The 17,019-nt window shown below is 42.9% G+C and overlaps 1 protein-coding gene across 2 annotated transcripts in view; it reads right to left on the reverse strand.

Annotated features, from left to right (window-relative positions):
* tesk2 (testis associated actin remodelling kinase 2) overlaps positions 1-17,019 on the reverse strand; it is a 42,193-nt gene that overhangs the window by 2,394 nt on the left and 22,780 nt on the right. Inside the window, exons 6-13 of one of the 2 annotated variants that reach the window (XR_014596141.1) lie at positions 15,052-15,198; positions 13,719-13,801; positions 11,139-11,223; positions 10,743-10,826; positions 9,351-9,437; positions 7,700-7,838; positions 3,115-3,654; positions 677-1,682 (exon numbers count right to left, since the gene is read on the reverse strand). Coding sequence is in view for 1 of the 2 variants with exons in the window: in XM_083992128.1 (XP_083848254.1) it covers positions 1,348-1,682; positions 3,115-3,654; positions 7,700-7,838; positions 9,351-9,437; positions 10,743-10,826; positions 11,139-11,223; positions 13,719-13,801; positions 15,052-15,198 (1,500 nt within the window). In the remaining variant the exon portion in view is untranslated. Of the gene's footprint in view, positions 1-670; positions 1,683-3,114; positions 3,655-7,699; positions 7,839-9,350; positions 9,438-10,742; positions 10,827-11,138; positions 11,224-13,718; positions 13,802-15,051; positions 15,199-17,019 lie in introns of those variants that run through there. The other variant, XM_083992128.1, reaches the window with a different exon arrangement.

Below are 17,019 nucleotides of genomic sequence, written 5' to 3' on the forward strand. Positions count from 1 at the left end.
CCCCTGGGAGGACGACGCAGATTAGCCGACCGACCACCTCAGCAGCCCGGCTGTTGCTTCTGTGATGATCCGCTCATCCAGAGGCAGCAACCGGTTTACTGAAGTGCTCGTTTTTTTTCCCCCGAGAAGACGCCGTGGCTTAGCCGACCGACCACCACAGCAGCCCGGCTGTTGCTTCTGTGATAGACCGCTCGTCCGGTGGTAGCCTAGTTAGCTGCTAACTAGCCTAGTTAGCTGCTCCACAGGTGGAGCTTCTCCCAAACAGGCGTCATTTGGTTAAACTAACCGCATATTGGGGATCTAAACTTTATCGCATGAAAAAATATTAAAACTTAATAAAGTGACGCATTAACAGTGGGAAAAAAGTCATACGTCATTGAGGAAAGAGATGCGTGTGTGTGATTGGTGATCCACAAATGTAGAGTCACACTTCACAAACAGAATTTTCGGTTTTACAAATGGCTTTTTTGTTTTTACAAATGGAAAATTAGACATTTACAAATACCCAATATATTTACAAATACACATTTATTTGTAAAAACCAAAATACAAGTTACAAATTATAAATTTGTATTTGTGGATTGCAAAACACGTGTGCAAACCAAAGAACATTTGAGACAAAAATAACTCCATAAATTCTCTCCACTGAATGTCAGCGCACATTAATCAGAAGTACGTGGACGATGTTTTTTATTTTATTTTAAGTATTTTAAATGACTCAGGAAAGTATCAAAACACTCTTCCGATTTTTAGATACTCACTCACACGCACACACACACACATACATACACACCATCTGGGATCCTCGTCAGTTCCCTGTATCGTAGACACGGCGCCCAATATATGAAACTTTTTAAAGAAAAAGAAAAAATCTACATCATCTCTCAATAGTAAATATAAACAACCTTTCAAAAAAATAATCTCTATCCCGAGTGTCCACTCACTGTGTTGATAAAAGCTTTTTTTTTTCTACTTCTTCTCCTTTTGTGCTCATACCTTGTTCTGGCACACCTGGGTGAAAATAGCTTTGAAAAATAATATTTATTTAGTTTTCTAAATCAGTTGTGCTTGATTTAACGAACATGTGATACATTCACTTGAGCGATAAAATCAAGTGCTTTTTACTTTTCTAGTTATCTTTTTTTTTGTTTTTGTTTTTTTACTTTTCTCCAAAAATCTTTGAAATGTGTCGCGGTCCATCAGTCTGCTTTAAAAAAACAAAACAAAAACAATGTCCATGTCGTCTCAGAGAGGACGCAGCATCCCTGTCTCGTCCTCCTCATGTGAGAGTGAGTGTGTGGGGGGGTTTTAATCTGTCACATCGGGCAGCCATCTTGTCCCTCTGCCTCATTCCCCCTCCTCCTCCTCCTCCTCCTCCTCCTCCTCCTCCTCCTCCTCCTCGGGGCTGCAGGAGCAGTCCATCGCCTCCCCTCCGTCCCTCTCGCTGCTGGGGGCCATCGGAGACCAGCTCTCCTCCCTGTTTCCTCCCTCCGTCCTCCGCTCCTCCGTCTCTTCTCCGTCGTCTTCTTCATCCTCGTCCTCGTCCTCGTCGTCCTCCCCTCCTCTCTGCCTGCAGTAAGGTGGGATCTCGACCACAACGTATTTCTTGGCCCAGCTGCCCAGCAACGACTTCTGTCGGACGTCGTTTCCCGTCAGGCACGCGTCGGACCTGGAGTTCGTCGCTGAGAGAAACAAAGAGAAACGAGAAATTTTGCATTATTATATTATTTCTTTATGTTGACATTTGATATAAACCAATATCTAGAGAATAAAAAAACAACAAAAACATACTATATAGATATATACTACATGATCCAGCTATGTACATTTATATGTACAGTATATTTATGTCGTATATACAGTATATACAAGTTGTGACCTGCACATTCACCACGCTATGAGATAATAGCGGAAAGTTGCGAGATGGAGTTGTTTTAGAGGCAAAGTCGGACTTTACACTCTAGACGGCTGCTCGGCGGAGTGATTTCAAAAGCGCCTGTTTACTGCAGATACGTCCGTATACTACGGCACTGGCTGAGGTGCGCACACTGTGTCCCTCCAACCAGTGGTTCACTGAAGAAAGTAGTTCCGAGTATTTGCTTCACTTCTCTTAACTTTCCGCTATTATCTCATAGCGTGGTAAATGTGCAGGTCACAACTTGTCCACCACAGCGTTTTTGAGTTTTTTGGTTGTGTATTTGCTGAGTTTGATGAGCAAAACCAAGAAATTCCATTAGCCTCCGTAGTGTAGCTGCGCCGCTCGGTATTCTTCTCCCCCGATCTAAAAGCAGCTTGGACCAACAATTAAAGGTAACGAACCTACTGCTATTACTAGGGGGATCATGGCGATGGGCCAATTTTCAAAAATGTTGAACTATCCCTTTAAAGGGATAGTTCAACATTTTGGCAAATTGGCCCATTGCCATAATCCCTATAGTTTTAGGAGTAGGTTCAGTACCTTTAATTGTCGGTGCAAGCTGTTTTTAGAACGGCGGAGCAGAGCCGTGAGCTGCTCAGAGCTACGCTACAGAGGCTAATGGGATTTCTTGGTTTCCCTCATCAAACTCATCAAATACACAATCCAAAAACTCCACAACGCTCTGGTGGACAAGTTGTGACCTGCACATTCACCACGGTATGAGATAATAACACAACGTTACGAGACTGAGTTGTTTTAGAGGGAAATACAGAGACTGCTTGCTGAAAAACTGTCCCCGACAGGAATGTGCATCAGCGGTTTTGCATGAATTTACCTCTAAAACAACTCTGTCTGGTAACGTTGTGTTATTATCTCATAACGTGGTGAATGTGCAGGTCACAACTTGTCCACCAGAGCGTTGTGGAGTTGTTGGATTGTGTATTTGATGAGGGAAACCAAGAAATCTCATTAGCCTCCCTAGCGTAGCTCTGAGCAGTTCACGGCTCTGCTCCGCCGTTCTAAAAAATAGCTTGCACCGACAATTAAAGGTAAAGAACCTACTGCTATGACTATAGGGATTATGGCAATGGGCCGATTTGCCAAAAATGTTGAACTATCCCTTTAAAAAATAAGCAATATTCAATATTATGATGTCATTTTGGCGTCTGTTACTCCTACTCATGGGAGACGCTCACCTGGCAGCGTGGTGGACAGCTGGCTGGAGTTGCAGGTGAGCGAGCCGTTGTTATTGGAGCTGACGGCGGCGGCGAGGTGGAAGAGCTCGGAGCGGGGCAGCTGGGGCGACACCGGTAAAGAGTGACACTGTCTCCCTGGCAACTGCTGCCAGTAGTAGGACGCCTCCTGCTGCGGCCCTGCCGGTCCGTGAGCCGGCGGCGCGTTGCTGAACAAACTCCCCGGAGGCGAGTGGAGGTCGAACACCAGCGAGAAGACGGACTTGCTGGGAACGTCGAAGAACTTGATCTTGCCGCCGCACAGGTCCTCGCGGGCCGTGAACGGGTTGATCTTGCGAGCTTTGGGCGCTCGCTGCTGCGTGGTGGTGGGCGGGTTGTAGTACGGGTCCTGGACGTTGACCTTCCTTATGGGCTTGCAGGAGAAGATGTCCGACTGGCTGCGGCTCAGCCAGATGTTTCGGCGGGGACGGGGCGACTTCGGCGGGATTTTGTCGTCCTGGAAGCCGAGAGGGTTGAGTCGCTTGAAGCCCTGGATCTTCTCACCTGGAACAGACAGACAGAGGGTTGTTTTGAGTAGCTATAGAGGTGAATCTTTAGACTTTTAGGGAGCGTTTTCTCCACTGGTTTGGCTCATTTTTTTCAGGGTTTCTGTAGGTTTCACCAACTCAAATTTAAAGCAGAAGTAAGTTATATATTTGTGTTAATATAAGTCTTAAATAGTTATATCTTCCGACAGCAATCACTTACATAGAGTGTTTGGACTGAAACACGGGTCTGTCAGTCACTCTGCTCTGCTCTGAGCCGAGGAGAAAACATTTATCGTATCCTACAGTTTTTATCCAATGAGGAGAGAGAACGGCATGCAGGGCTGTGTGTGCAGCCAAGGGACGCCGTGAATGTGGCGACGTAGGGACGAGGACTGTTATGGTGCGTTCAAGGAAACTCGTAACTCGTGTTTTTCCGACCTGTGAAGTCGTACCAGTTCGATCTGGTACGAGTTCACGGGTCGGAAAAACACGAGTGGGTTGCCTGAAACGCTACAAAGTCGTAAGTTGTGACTTGAAGCTGTAATTTACGGTTTCAAAAGCCTGCCTGGAACGCAGCATTAGCCAAAACGACCGGATCGCTTACTTCTGCTTTAAGACTTTTTAAGACCATTATGAAGGAAATTTAAGTTTATAGTCATAAAATTACTTGCAAAGTAAATTGGCTGCAATAAGTTGCGGTGTTGGGCCCATTTGTAGTTGTAAATACATTCAATAAAGCTCAATGAAGTGTTGCGGGAACATTTTGTTGAGCATGTGAGGTAGTGTTACATGGGCGTAAGAAAATTAAAACCTGTTTAAAATTATTTAAGACTTGAACACAATACTTCAGTGAATTTAAGACTTTTTCAGGCCTAAAATTTTGATTTTCACATTTTAGACTTTTTAAGACGCTGCGGAAACCCTGTTGAAACAGAAATTACATTCTCAAAACAACACGGACAAACCTCCAAACCACTTGGCAGTCGTTCACAACAGAATTGAATTTCTCATTCAATTCATCAAATTGCAAATGTCTCAGTTCATCTTTGAAAATGATTAAGTAGACAACTGTCGTAAGTATTCATTGATGTTTATGACAGGTGTCATGTCATGATTATGAGTGTTATGTCAGTCTTATGAACACCCATTCAAATAAAGTGTTACTGGATTATGAATGAAAAGCAAATGTAAATATTTGCCTTGCAAGTTGATTTATGGTGTACACCCCCACATTTTCTGCGCTCCTAAAGATTTAAGTCAGGGGCCACTGTGCTCCTGTTAAAAAAAAGAGCCCTGATTCTGTTAGCTAGACAAAACTATTGTCAGTGAAGCACTGGGCTGAGACTGAGAGGTGGACATGAGGGATATTTCAATGCTCCTCTGTCATAGTGACAAAACATCTGAACATGTTGACTTGCAGTGCTCACAAGATGCCAAAGGGACGATTTTGGGGGCACTGAGCACATGAGTGAACTGTTTGGGAGAAAGATGAGCTTTTGCAAATGAGCTATGGCGTTGTTGCTGAACTGTAACACTGATCTTATAGTTTTGAGATCAATGTAATTTCTGTTTCAAGAAATGAGCCAAACCAATGGAGAAAAACTGCAATAGTTTGTTTATGGTTTTCTGAGGTAATAATCCAAAGCAGCCACTAGGTGGTGCTACAGGGTTACTCCTTGTGTTTACTATGAAGCTGTGAGTTCTTTGAATCCCTGCTCTTCAAATGTCTCCAGACCGTTTTTATCTCAAGTTTGTTGAATTTTATCTTTAAATAAACTTGATTTAATAATAATAATAGTATGAGTGTGTCTCCTGGGAAATGGAAAGGATTACGGGATGACAGGAAAAGGGGGAAAAAGAAAAAGTGCTTCGAACTCAGTTTCCAGCGATTGTTCACATTGTTTAGAGACAAAGTTTGTTCACATACGCACATAAATAGTTGGAGGAGGAGAGAGAGAAGAGAGGGAGATAGAGAAAGAGAGAGGGAGGGAGGAGGAGGAGGAGAAATTCATGACATAACAATGAGCAGCAGACGAGGAGTGAGATCCAAGCTATGTTTTCCACACAATAATAGCTTCACGAGGGGTATTTCTAACGTCAACAGGCTCAGACTGTATTTAATACGTTCTGTCCACAACACAACACCAGATCAAACAAAACCACAATAATAACTCCACTATAAATCACTGCTGCATCCTGTGACATCATACATCTGTGCTCTTCTTCTTCTTCTTCATACGAGTGTCGCTTTGAGAAAAAAAAGGAGCCGTTCTGTTTCTCGCGTCTAAACAAAAACATTACGTCCTCCTCCTCCTCCTCCTCCTCCTGGCTCCGTGAGGGCGGCGGCTGCTCACTGGACCAAATTAGAAGTGAAACCTGGACCCGCATGGATCAGGTGTCTGTTGATCTCGGACCAGTTTTCCTCATCAAGTCAAGAATGAAGTTTATATCATCAGCACCCGAGGCCTCTGGGCCGACAGCGCTCGTGCTCTCAGATATTCAGATTAACGTTGGAAGGTTTCTGACTTCGCTTTTATGAAGAAGAAAAAAATGCTCCAAGGATAATTTACTATGGTCGAATATACAGATACAGTTCTGTTGATTCCATGTTTGTCCATTTAATAATAAGCAAAATGTTTACACAGCTCTCTCCTCTCTCTCTCTCTCAGAGGAGCCTCACCCAGGTTTAGTCTGACACTATTTTATCCCTCCTTCTACTTTATCTACAGTGGTATGATGCAAAAGTTTGGGCACTTCTGGTCAACGTTTCTGTTAATGTGAACAGTGAAGTCTAAAGGGGAGCACAGCACAGCACATCCAAAGATAATTTGACAGCTGCTGGGCAAAAATATACTTGGAGAAAAGGAGGGATGTGGAAGTTCCCAGTAGACTTTTTTTTTTAAAATCAACATGTTTCAACATTTTTTAATAAAAAGCAAGTGTAAGATTAAATGATCTCCAAAAGGCATAAAGTTAAACATGAAACAGAGTGAAAAAGGGAAACAAAGCAGCAGTCTGCAAACGAATGGGAAACCCAGGAGACTTGAGCTCTCAGATGACTTTGACTGAAGGTATCAGACAAGATATTTACTGTTTACACACTGTGATAGTTTCCAAAGAGGGGGGCTACTAGCTACTAACTATGCAGGGTGGCCAAACCTTTCTTGCTGCGAGCCCTTTTCCTTTTCTGTCAATTTTAAAATGTAAAAGATGAAAATAAAAACTATATATATTGTTTAAAATGTAAAGGTAATGTGCCATCTGTAACTTTATGCCTTTTGGAGATCATTTCCAGTGTTTCCCCCAGAAAATGTGTTAGTTAAGGTGGTGTCTGTCCTGTTGGCGGGGGGGGGGGGGGGGGTGCGCGAGCGGGTCGATCGATCGTCCGCGTGCGCCGTATTAAGTTTCACCACGCGCGCTGCTGTTATGCATGCGCGCTTATCTGTGGTGTGTATGTGTGTGAGAGGATGCGGCCATCGTCCGGGGGGGGGGGGGGGGGGCGGCGAATATCGCTACATTTGAAAAGGAAAGCGCTGCGGGAAACCCTGATTTCATATTCCACTTGCTGAACTGTTCACATTAACAGAAACTTTCTGTGCCCAAACTTTTGCATCATGCCACTGCAGATAAAGATAAAACTCTGCTGAAATAGTGTCGGACTAAACCTGGGTGAGGTTCCTCTGAGAGAGAGTGAGAGAGAGGACTGTGTAAACATTTTGCTTATTACTGACTAACTGGACAAACATGGACTCAACAGTGCTTTGCAGCAGTAATTGGGTTCCTGTCAGGCTGCAGGCGCTGACCGGAGAACAAGTGAAATATTGACCGGCTCGCTGGACTGGATGAGAGCACAAACAGAGCCTGTGTGGGGCTGATGTCGCCGGTTTCCCTTCCTGCCACTTTCCCCCTTTACAGGAATTTACTAGCATCCTCCTGTAAACAATGGGCGCTGGCTTTTTACTGACTGTAAAGCCCCGAAGCTGAAACCACTGATCAGTGTGATTTTGTGCAGCAGCAGCAGCAGCAGCAGCAGCAGCTCTGTCTGTCTGTCTGTCTGGTACCTTTGGGTATGGTTTTCTTGTCGTTGTCCACGCTGAGCGGGACACACTCCTGCGCCATCTGTTCGACTTTAAGGCGAGCCAGAATCTCCTCCAGGTGTCTGACGATGTCCGGGAAGGACGGACGGAGTTTAGGATCCATCTGGAGAGGGGAGAATAAATGAAAACACGGAGGAACAATGAGTGATTTATAACCGAAGAAGAGTCAAGGATAGTCTGCTGTTATTACCAGGGAAACATAATAAAATATTATCATAATTATGTAACAATGATTTACATGAACAAACACCACCAGAGCAGACGCCTCCACAAGCCTCCAACACTGTATTTAACAACACGCTTTTCCAGGAAAATTTTTGCTGTATTGTTATATAACACCAAGGACAAGTAGAAGTGGTTTTAAACACAAAGATAAAGCAGAGTTCATCTGTGCAAATCGAAGGCCGCAGACGCATCAGGAAAATGAGGGATTTAATGTAGAAAACAGAGGCGAGGAACAAGGGCAGACATCGAACACAAGGCCGGTGTCCAACAACATGCAGCAGACTTCAGAGAGTAGTTCATCTGAGAGCCGCATCTGCCTCAAAGTTTAACAGGTTCGTCCCTGGACTGTGACTTCAACACGTTTGGTCCAAATTGGTTCAGTGTTTTTTGTGTGAAATCCTTCTGAACAGATAAACAGATGGGTGAAAACTTAACGTCCTTCTTGGGGGTTTAAATTGTACTAGCTCCATTTTAAAAGTTGTCTTTCCTTGAAGAGTGATACAGCTAAAGACAGAGACAAGAGGTGGAAGGAAGGAGGGAAACTAAAATAAACATTTGACATGACAGAAGACAAATTTAGGAGGAAGTTAGATGGTGTGGAACAAGGGGAAAGGTATAAGTAGAAGGGAACAAAAAATATGGCTAAAAGACAAAGCCACAAATAACTAAGAAAGCAAAAGGGGGGACTGGAGGAAGACCCTGGAAAGAGACTGTGAAATTTACTATTTAGGAAATGTAATTCAGCCTGGATCCAAGGCGCCCTCTGGAGAAACGACTTGGACCGAAGACAAGGGAGACAGGGATGATAAAAGCATCACAACAGACAAGGATGAGCAGGGATGGAGGGAGCCAATCCCGGCTCAATCAGCAGGGAGCTCCAAAAACTTTAATGCTCTCGTCCTCGGTGGTTTGTAATTTTATTAGAGAGAGAGAGAAAGAAAGAAAGAATCCAATTCCAGTCGGAGCGACAAGAATAAAACTTAACTGGATAAATCTTGTGAAAAAAAAAAAAGACATTTGTTACGGTTTGACCTACTTAATGTCTCTCCTCCCGATTTCATTAGTTAATCAATCAAACAGTGGATCCCTGTATGAAATGCTGTGAAAAAGCCGAGTCTGATCCAGCTTTCAGAGAATAGAAGACCCCCTGGATAGTGAGCTAAATCAGATTATTCACATAATCAGATTGCCTCTCTATTTCTGAGCACCAGAATAAAAGTTACTTAAAGAAATTAAAAATGAAACAGAGGAGACTCATGGAAACAACCGAGGCGCCGCGCGGGGAATTGTTTTTGTCTCAACATGAGGAAAGGTTTTTGAACATTAGAGTTTCTGATTTGATATGAACAGAGTACGATTGGACGGGACAGGAGGAGTGCGATGGACTCACATTGCAGCAGTTGAAAGCCAGCTGGAGGAAGTCGGGCGGACAGTCTCCGACCATGTGCTGGAACGTGTGGTAGTCCAGGCCGAAGTTCTGCTCGGAGACAAAGAGGTTTCAATTATACAGAACGAAAAAAAAAAATTAAACAGGAAGTTCACGTTCGCTGCTCTTGACAAGAGTCAGGCAGATGTTCGACTCACTGTTACTGCTGTGCCAAAGCCAGATTCACATCAGCCTTAATCCCTGTGACACAACCGGCACCGCTCGCTGCCAAGTCGACTATCAACTAGGTCCAATAATCAAACACTTCACTTCTGAGACTGGAGCTTTTAACCTCCGTCTTGCTACCATCTCTTGTGTTCGGGTCGGTTTTGACCTGAGTCTTAAATCAGCTGTAAAAAAAAAACTAATCTCATTTGTTTCTCATCTCTTGGTTATGTTGTTAGTCTTCTTCCTTATCCATGAAAAGGTTGGTTTTGGACTTATGAGTTAGGTTCTAACTCTAATTATTGTTTTTATCGTTATAACCGGGTTGAAACCGACCCTAACAACACAAACATCCTAATTTTTATGTTTTTATTTGAGAATATTTTGTTTAGGCAAATGCAGAGACTGCTTGCTGAAAAACTGCCCCCCATGGGAACGCACATCAGCGGTTTTGCATGAATTTCCCTCTAAAACAACTCTGTCTCATAACGTTGTGTTATTATCTCATAGCGTGGTGAATGTGCAGGTCACAACTTGTCCACCAGAGCGTTGTGGAGTTGTTGGATTGTGTATTTGATGAGTTTGATGAGGGAAACCAAGAAATCCCATCAGCCTCCGTAGCGTAGCTCTGAGCAGCTCGCGGCTCTGCTCCACCGTTCTAAAAACAGCTTGCACCGACAATTAAAGGTAACGAACCTACTGCTATGACTATAGCGATTATAGCAATGGTCCAATTTGCCAAAACGTTGAACTATCCCTTTAAGTATGGAAGCCTGTGTGAGACAATATATTACTCCACCTGAAATCTTGAACACATGATCGTGTGTTTTAATTCATAGTGGAGTTTCTGCAGATTTCAACAACTTACATTTTATAGTTTGTGGAGAAAAGAAATGGATAATATAAATATAAACTTCCACTGACACAACAGTGTCACACAAGAAGAATTTAGGGATTAAAATAATAATGACGAGGTGGAGCGAATGAATTATTTCTAAATCTTTTAAGTCCAGTTATGATTTCAGATGAATGGGTTGAACAAACACCTCAGCTCCGTGTGTGTGTGTGTGTGTGTGTGTGTCATGTGAGTGTCTGGCAGTGTAAACAGGGCGAGGATTAAGAGATACCAAGAGATCGACCTGTGTACAAAGCAAACAACCGGGTGAGACAGAGGTGAAGAGGAGCAGTCACCTCTGTGCGGGGGAGGAAGTCGGGGTCGGCCTGGATCCTCGCGATGATCTCACACAAGATTATTCCATAGGAGAAAACGTCGGCCTGAAACAACAAAAGATGGGACACAAAAATGAACACATGCATAATATATATATTCCTCCTCATATTCCTTTAATTTCTTTCCTTCCTGATCTGAAATGCAAATTTAACTTGTACAGTTTATCCAAACTTTGATGCAAAACAAACAATCAATTTTTATTTTTTGTTTCCTCTGGGATCCAAATTCTCACACATTTTGTTTAATTTTAATGAAAACTAATCTTATTATGGTGTATTTTCCACATTATTTGAACTAATACCACTATTTTGCATGATTCTATTGCAAATGTCAACAGTCAAAGTCGTTGGCTTCACCTTCTCATTGTAGGGTTCGTCTCTTAGCACCTCTGGAGCCATCCAGAAAGGAGAGCCGACGACTGAGAGCTTCTCTCCCTCCGCACTGAAGACAGACACACACACACAATGTTTGACAGATTATATGCAACATGTCATCAAAATGAGGAAGTCATCCGTGCCAGAAAAGTTCAAGCAACTTGAGAGGCTTTGAGGCTTTGACTCCCGGACGCCGTGTTCCTGGTTGAGTAATATAATAATAACACCGTGTTTACACAGAGCAACCAGCCTGGAGAAAAGTCAGAGCGTATTCAGTATCAATTTGTGTGTAAACATGTCAAGCTGGTGAAAACTCGGTTTGAAATAATCCTCTTCTAAACCCAGTGCAGCAGCAGCAGCAGCAGCAGCAGCAGCAGCGACTCGTGACCTGACCCCGTTCATGTTGTGAGTAAATACAAGATGTAAAGCAGCGGGAGGGAAAACGCAAGGGTGGGATTTCTGATACCTGCCTGCTATTATATCTGTCAGTGCTTAATTAAAAAAGCCAGATCATTTCTCCAGGCTGTCTCTGAAATTGTAATATCAACATCAAAATAGAAACCGATACAACGCCAAGGGGCAAGTATGAATATTAAACCACCCTTCTAGCTAACACATAATTACCTTTGAACTAAAACCAGGCGAGAATGATGTCATCTTCTGTTTCAATTAGTTGTGTTAAAGTGAATCTTTACTCCCTCGTCCTCTCAGATCTGTAGTTTTTTACATGTTTAGTGCGATGAACGTTTATTCTCAAATCTTTGTGCCATTTTTATGCATTTTTTCAGACCCACAGACACATGCATTCTTGTTTATTCCCAGTCATTTATGTCTAATAAGTCTCACTCTGCTCCTTAAGACTGTGCCACTGCAGCATTAACGGCGAGACCCCTGCACTGATAGCATCCTCCTCCTTATCAAAACACTAAAGTGGAGAATGTAATCTGTGCAGCCCTGCTGTTAATGTTAGTGTCTGACCCGTGTGTTAATAAATAACCCTGCGTCTGGTATGAGGAGGAGGGAAAATTCACTTAAGTGAGTTACAAATAGCTACAGCAGCAAAAAAAAATAATGACAAAAAGAAAAAACTTCCTAGTGGATAAATAAGATCAGATCAGATCTGAGCTGAAATTTTGTGTCTGCTGATTAATTCAAATAGAAGAAGTGTTACCAGATGTAACGCTGCATATCTTGACAGGCTTTTTAAAGTGTGAAGATTCATGGAGCCGGCGCGGCTGCAACAATAACAACGGCCCTAATGGTGAAGGATTAATGAGAAGACGGTCAGGGGAAACACCCATCGTGTGGCCCGGAGGAGACATGTACAGTGTTTTTGTTTTGAAGCTGAATCAGCAGAGATCAGATTGAAACAAAAACCACCACATCACTGGATTATTAAGATATTGTTGTGAAAAAAAACAGAAACCAACAATTGTGTGGTTACAGATGCAGCAGACACAGACACGGAGCATCATTAGGATTCACTGTGAGTCACATTTCATCTGTCGTCTCTCTCTTCTCTCTCACAGCTCCGGCTTTCTACGGAAAATATCTCAGGCTTCTCTCAGACATGTTCGACTTTGTTCACGTTTGTTTGCTCTTTAAGTGATTGGCAGCTGGTGTGCATGGGGTATTTGGAGGGGGGGTTTTTTCTTCTTTTTTTTTTTTACTGGAAATGGCTGCCTACAGGGGACAATAACAGCTGTGACGCTACCACACAAGTTGAACCAGACGGCTCCATCAGAGTTAGGTGATGATTCCTCCAGCCTCTTTTCACTAGTCAGTACGTTTACATGCATAGTTTAATCCAGCTATGCTCAAAACTCGACTTTGGCATCTAATCGGACTTCTGTCCTTGTCCCAGTTTACATGCAGGCAACTGAGAAAATCGAATAACTAACGGGAACGTGTCCTCCTCCTCAACACCAGGTGGCGATATGCGTCGTTTCAGCAGGTTAATATGAGTTATTTTCCGGTTCACCTGTTACCGGCATTTTCAAACAACAGCAAGACGGTTAATTGTACAGCTTTGTTCATCTCGTACGTAATGTGCGCGTTACTTATTGTGCAGATAAGGTGCACGCTTCGCCATCCCTCGTGGTCATGGTGATTTCGAGAGGCAGACAAGAACGCCGTAACGCTACAACAATAGCTTCTGCCACCGGCTTTCTTGGATGTTTTTGTTCCGGGGTCTTACAGTACACCAGCGTGGGGGAAGTGGAGCATGCGCACATGCGTCGTCCAGTTAAACTCCGATCAAGGCGTATACATGACGGAGAAAGTCGAATTCCAATCGCGTTATCTGGGTGTCTTAATCGGAGATGGAGAACTCCGATATTAGTCGGACTAGCGCGTTTACATGCACTCAGTTGTCCAGTTATAGTCGGATTAAGGCAATAATTCGGTTTTCTCAAGTGTCATGTAAACGTACTGACTGTGCAAACTCATTAGAGGAGATTATTTATGATTATTTATCGCCACTAATAAAGATGCAGCACTGTGTTATATATGTGTGTGTGTGTGTGTGTGTGTGAGGCTGCTCAGTGGAAGACTCCTCCTTACAGATTAGTGGGGATCTTCTCCGCCAGGCCGAAGTCTCCCACCACTGCCGTGTAGGCGCTGTCATCACATTTAATCAGGCAGTTCTGTGAACACACAAAAACATTATCATCATTAACACATTCAGTTGAGGAAGTTGCAACACAGAGAAGGAGGAGGGGGGAGTTAAAAAAAACATTTTGTGGCTTCACAATATCAGTCAGACGTCAACTTCCTAGTTGAACTTCAGTAATAGTTTTTACTGTACACTGTTATTTTTCCTCTGTGAATCAGAAAGTAGGAACCAACAAAACATTTGGACTCGTTCTTCCTCTTCACTCTGAAAGGAACTGTTTCTAAATCTACAGTTTCCATTTGTTGCAACAGTATCCAAGCCGTGTTGAAATGCACCTGCGTATAAAACAGCTCATGCACTCTGACATCAGGCCATGAACGCTGCGTAACGTTACAGTTAATAAAACTTGATGTTCTTTATACTCACAGTTTATTTATAGACATCATTTCATCATGCTGCCTCGGTGCACGTTAACTCTCCCTCTACTGTGTGGCATCATGTCGTCAACTCTATGCGCTGCCAATATGTCCAATTCCTGTTCATTTAGCTTTGAATAATATATAGATAAAATGCAGTGGCCTTCAGGGCAGAAGTATGAGTCATAAGCAAATTCACACTGTGTGAATTTGAGGAACTATGATCCATCTAATTAAAAATCTATTATTCAACTCTCAGTATCAGCTACTAAAATGTGTCCTGTTGCTTTTCACAGTGACGTGTTCTGCTTCACTCCTGCCGATGATGATGACCACCTATAATCTCAGACAGGGCGGCTGAATGAAGGGTTTAGCAGCAGAGTGCGTACTGTCCCGGCCTCCCTGTCCGCTGCGTGCCAACATGGCTCCGGCTCAAGTTGGAAAACTAGAGGCTGCCTGGTACAGATTATCACATCTGACAGTGACGCCCTGTTCTGTACAGAGAGGTTAGCAGGTCCACGACTACAAGAGCAGATAAGTGTGTCAAGACATATCTACTATATCATCTAAACTCTATCTTAGGACCAGGCAGCACTGGTTTGCTATTAATATATTAGTATATCTATGAATCTGAACATTTTAAAACATATTTTTCAAGTGATAATCGATGTATGAGTGAAAAACTGAGAGAGAAAAAGCGCAGCACCACAGAATTAAACACCAAAATCAAAAAATATCACACATTTACATAAAAAATACAAATGTACAGACACTGCTTTCATCAGCCAGGGAGACAAGCAGACCTGTAGATTTATTTTTAGCTACGATTTCTCCTCTTAATGACCAATTAGCCCGTCTAGCTCACCTTGGAGGTGAGGTCCCGGTGGAAGATGCCTTTAGAGTGCAAGTAGGCCAGACCGCTGGCGATGTCACAGGCCAGCTTCACCCTGGTGGGCCAGGTCAGGTGTTTGTTGCTGTCGAGGAGCTGCTCCAGGTTTCCACCGTTGATGTACTGCAGAGAGACAGAGAGAGAGAGAAATTAATGAACAGGTGAATAAGGTATACACAATTACATTGGCATAAGTACCTACATTTTCTTTTTTTACTGCTCCTATATGTGAGAGAATTGATTCTTTTTTTTAATCTAATTTTGTGGTTTTGTGTTGTTTTAGAGCTAATATGTCCATTTTATTATTTCCTCCCACTCTCAGTCTGTGCTGTTGGGTTCTTATGTTGTTTGTTTGCGTTCTTATGGGTTCATAATGTTGCTGTCGTTTGGCTTCTCTTGTGTGTTTTTGCTTTTATTTCCAAGTACCTTTGTTTTTAAAGGTGCTATATAAATAAAGGAATATAAAAAATAAAATAAAATTAGAAACACTATACAGTAGTCTTCATAGTCTCTGATTAATTCTCTTATTCAAAGTCGGTAACATGAAGCCACATTAGCAGTGAATGTGAGAAGAACTGGAGCATTAGAAACCATCCTTTCCCCCAACACCTCACCTTGTGTCTCTACATTAATGCTGAACAAAGCTGCACCTCTGCATCTGATTTACATTCAATATCAGTTCAGGAAGTGCTGTGTCTCTTGTGTAATCGGGTGTAAACAAACCGTGTTTGTGTCCCAGAACAGCCAACTGCAATGAATGTTTGACTTTTTATCTACCATGACCACACTATTTCCCTAAACTTAACCACACTGTCGTCTCCAAAGAGCGTTCAGACAGTGTTCAGTGTTGAGGATATACAATTTCAGAGGGAGAGTCAGTTTTTAAATAATGGTGGTGGGTAAAAAAGAAATTGAGGAAAGGAAATTGTTTAAATTTGAATGTGAGAAGCTACAGAACAACTTGTGCTGTGCAGCTTCTGCAAATACAAAAGGTGTTACAGGTTTTACGATAAATTATTAATGACTTCTGAGAGTCAAATGACTTCTCACGGGAATTAAATGTGAGAAGTTTTAACTGAGCGGGCGTGACAACTCTAATCATAGCAACACAACTCTCAGTTCTCATTGACAGAAACAACACGTCTGAGAATGACTCAGTGAACTGGTGTACCGACTAAAAATATACAAACATGAACTACTGTACACAAAAAGCACTGACGACTGACGCCTAGAGATGTCTGCCTGGTGTTATTGAGCAACTAGCTGAACAAAACTAGCTGAACAAAGTCTGATCTCAACATTCAACATTTTGGCAAATCCCTATAGTTTTAGAAGTAGGTCTGTTACCTTTATTTGTCGGTGCAAGCTATTTTTAGAACAGTGGAGCAGAGCCGTAAGCTGCTCAGAGCTACGCTATGGAGATAACGTTACGAGACGGAGTTGTTTTAGAGGTAAATACAGAGACTGCTTGCTGAAAAACTGTCCCTGACAGGAACGTGCATCAGCGGTTTTGCATGAATTTCCCTCTAAAACAACTCTGTCTGGTAGCGTTCTGTTATTATCTCATAGCGTGGTGAATGTGCAGGTCACAACTTGTCCACCAGAGCGTTTTGGAGTTGTTGGATTGTGTATTTGATGAGTTTGATGAGGGAAACCAAGAAATCCCATGAGCCTCCGTAGCGTAGCTCTGAGCAGCTCACGGCTCTGCTCCGCCGTTCTAAAAACAGCTTGCACCGACAATTAAAAGTAACGAACCTACTGCTATGACTATAGGGATTATGGCAATGGGCCAATTTGCCAAAATGTTGAACTATCCCTTTAAGAGTGGGCAGCAGAGAGGGCAGATCAGCTCAGTGAGGTTGGGTGGGGTCCCTTCACTGTGCCTGTCAGCTTCGATCCAGAGGAACTTGTCTGACCTTGCCGTTCGCATGCAAACACACAGAC

Source organism: Trachurus trachurus (genome assembly GCF_905171665.1).
Source record: "Trachurus trachurus genome assembly, chromosome: 17".
NCBI classification, from domain to species: Eukaryota; Metazoa; Chordata; class Actinopteri; order Carangiformes; family Carangidae; genus Trachurus; species Trachurus trachurus.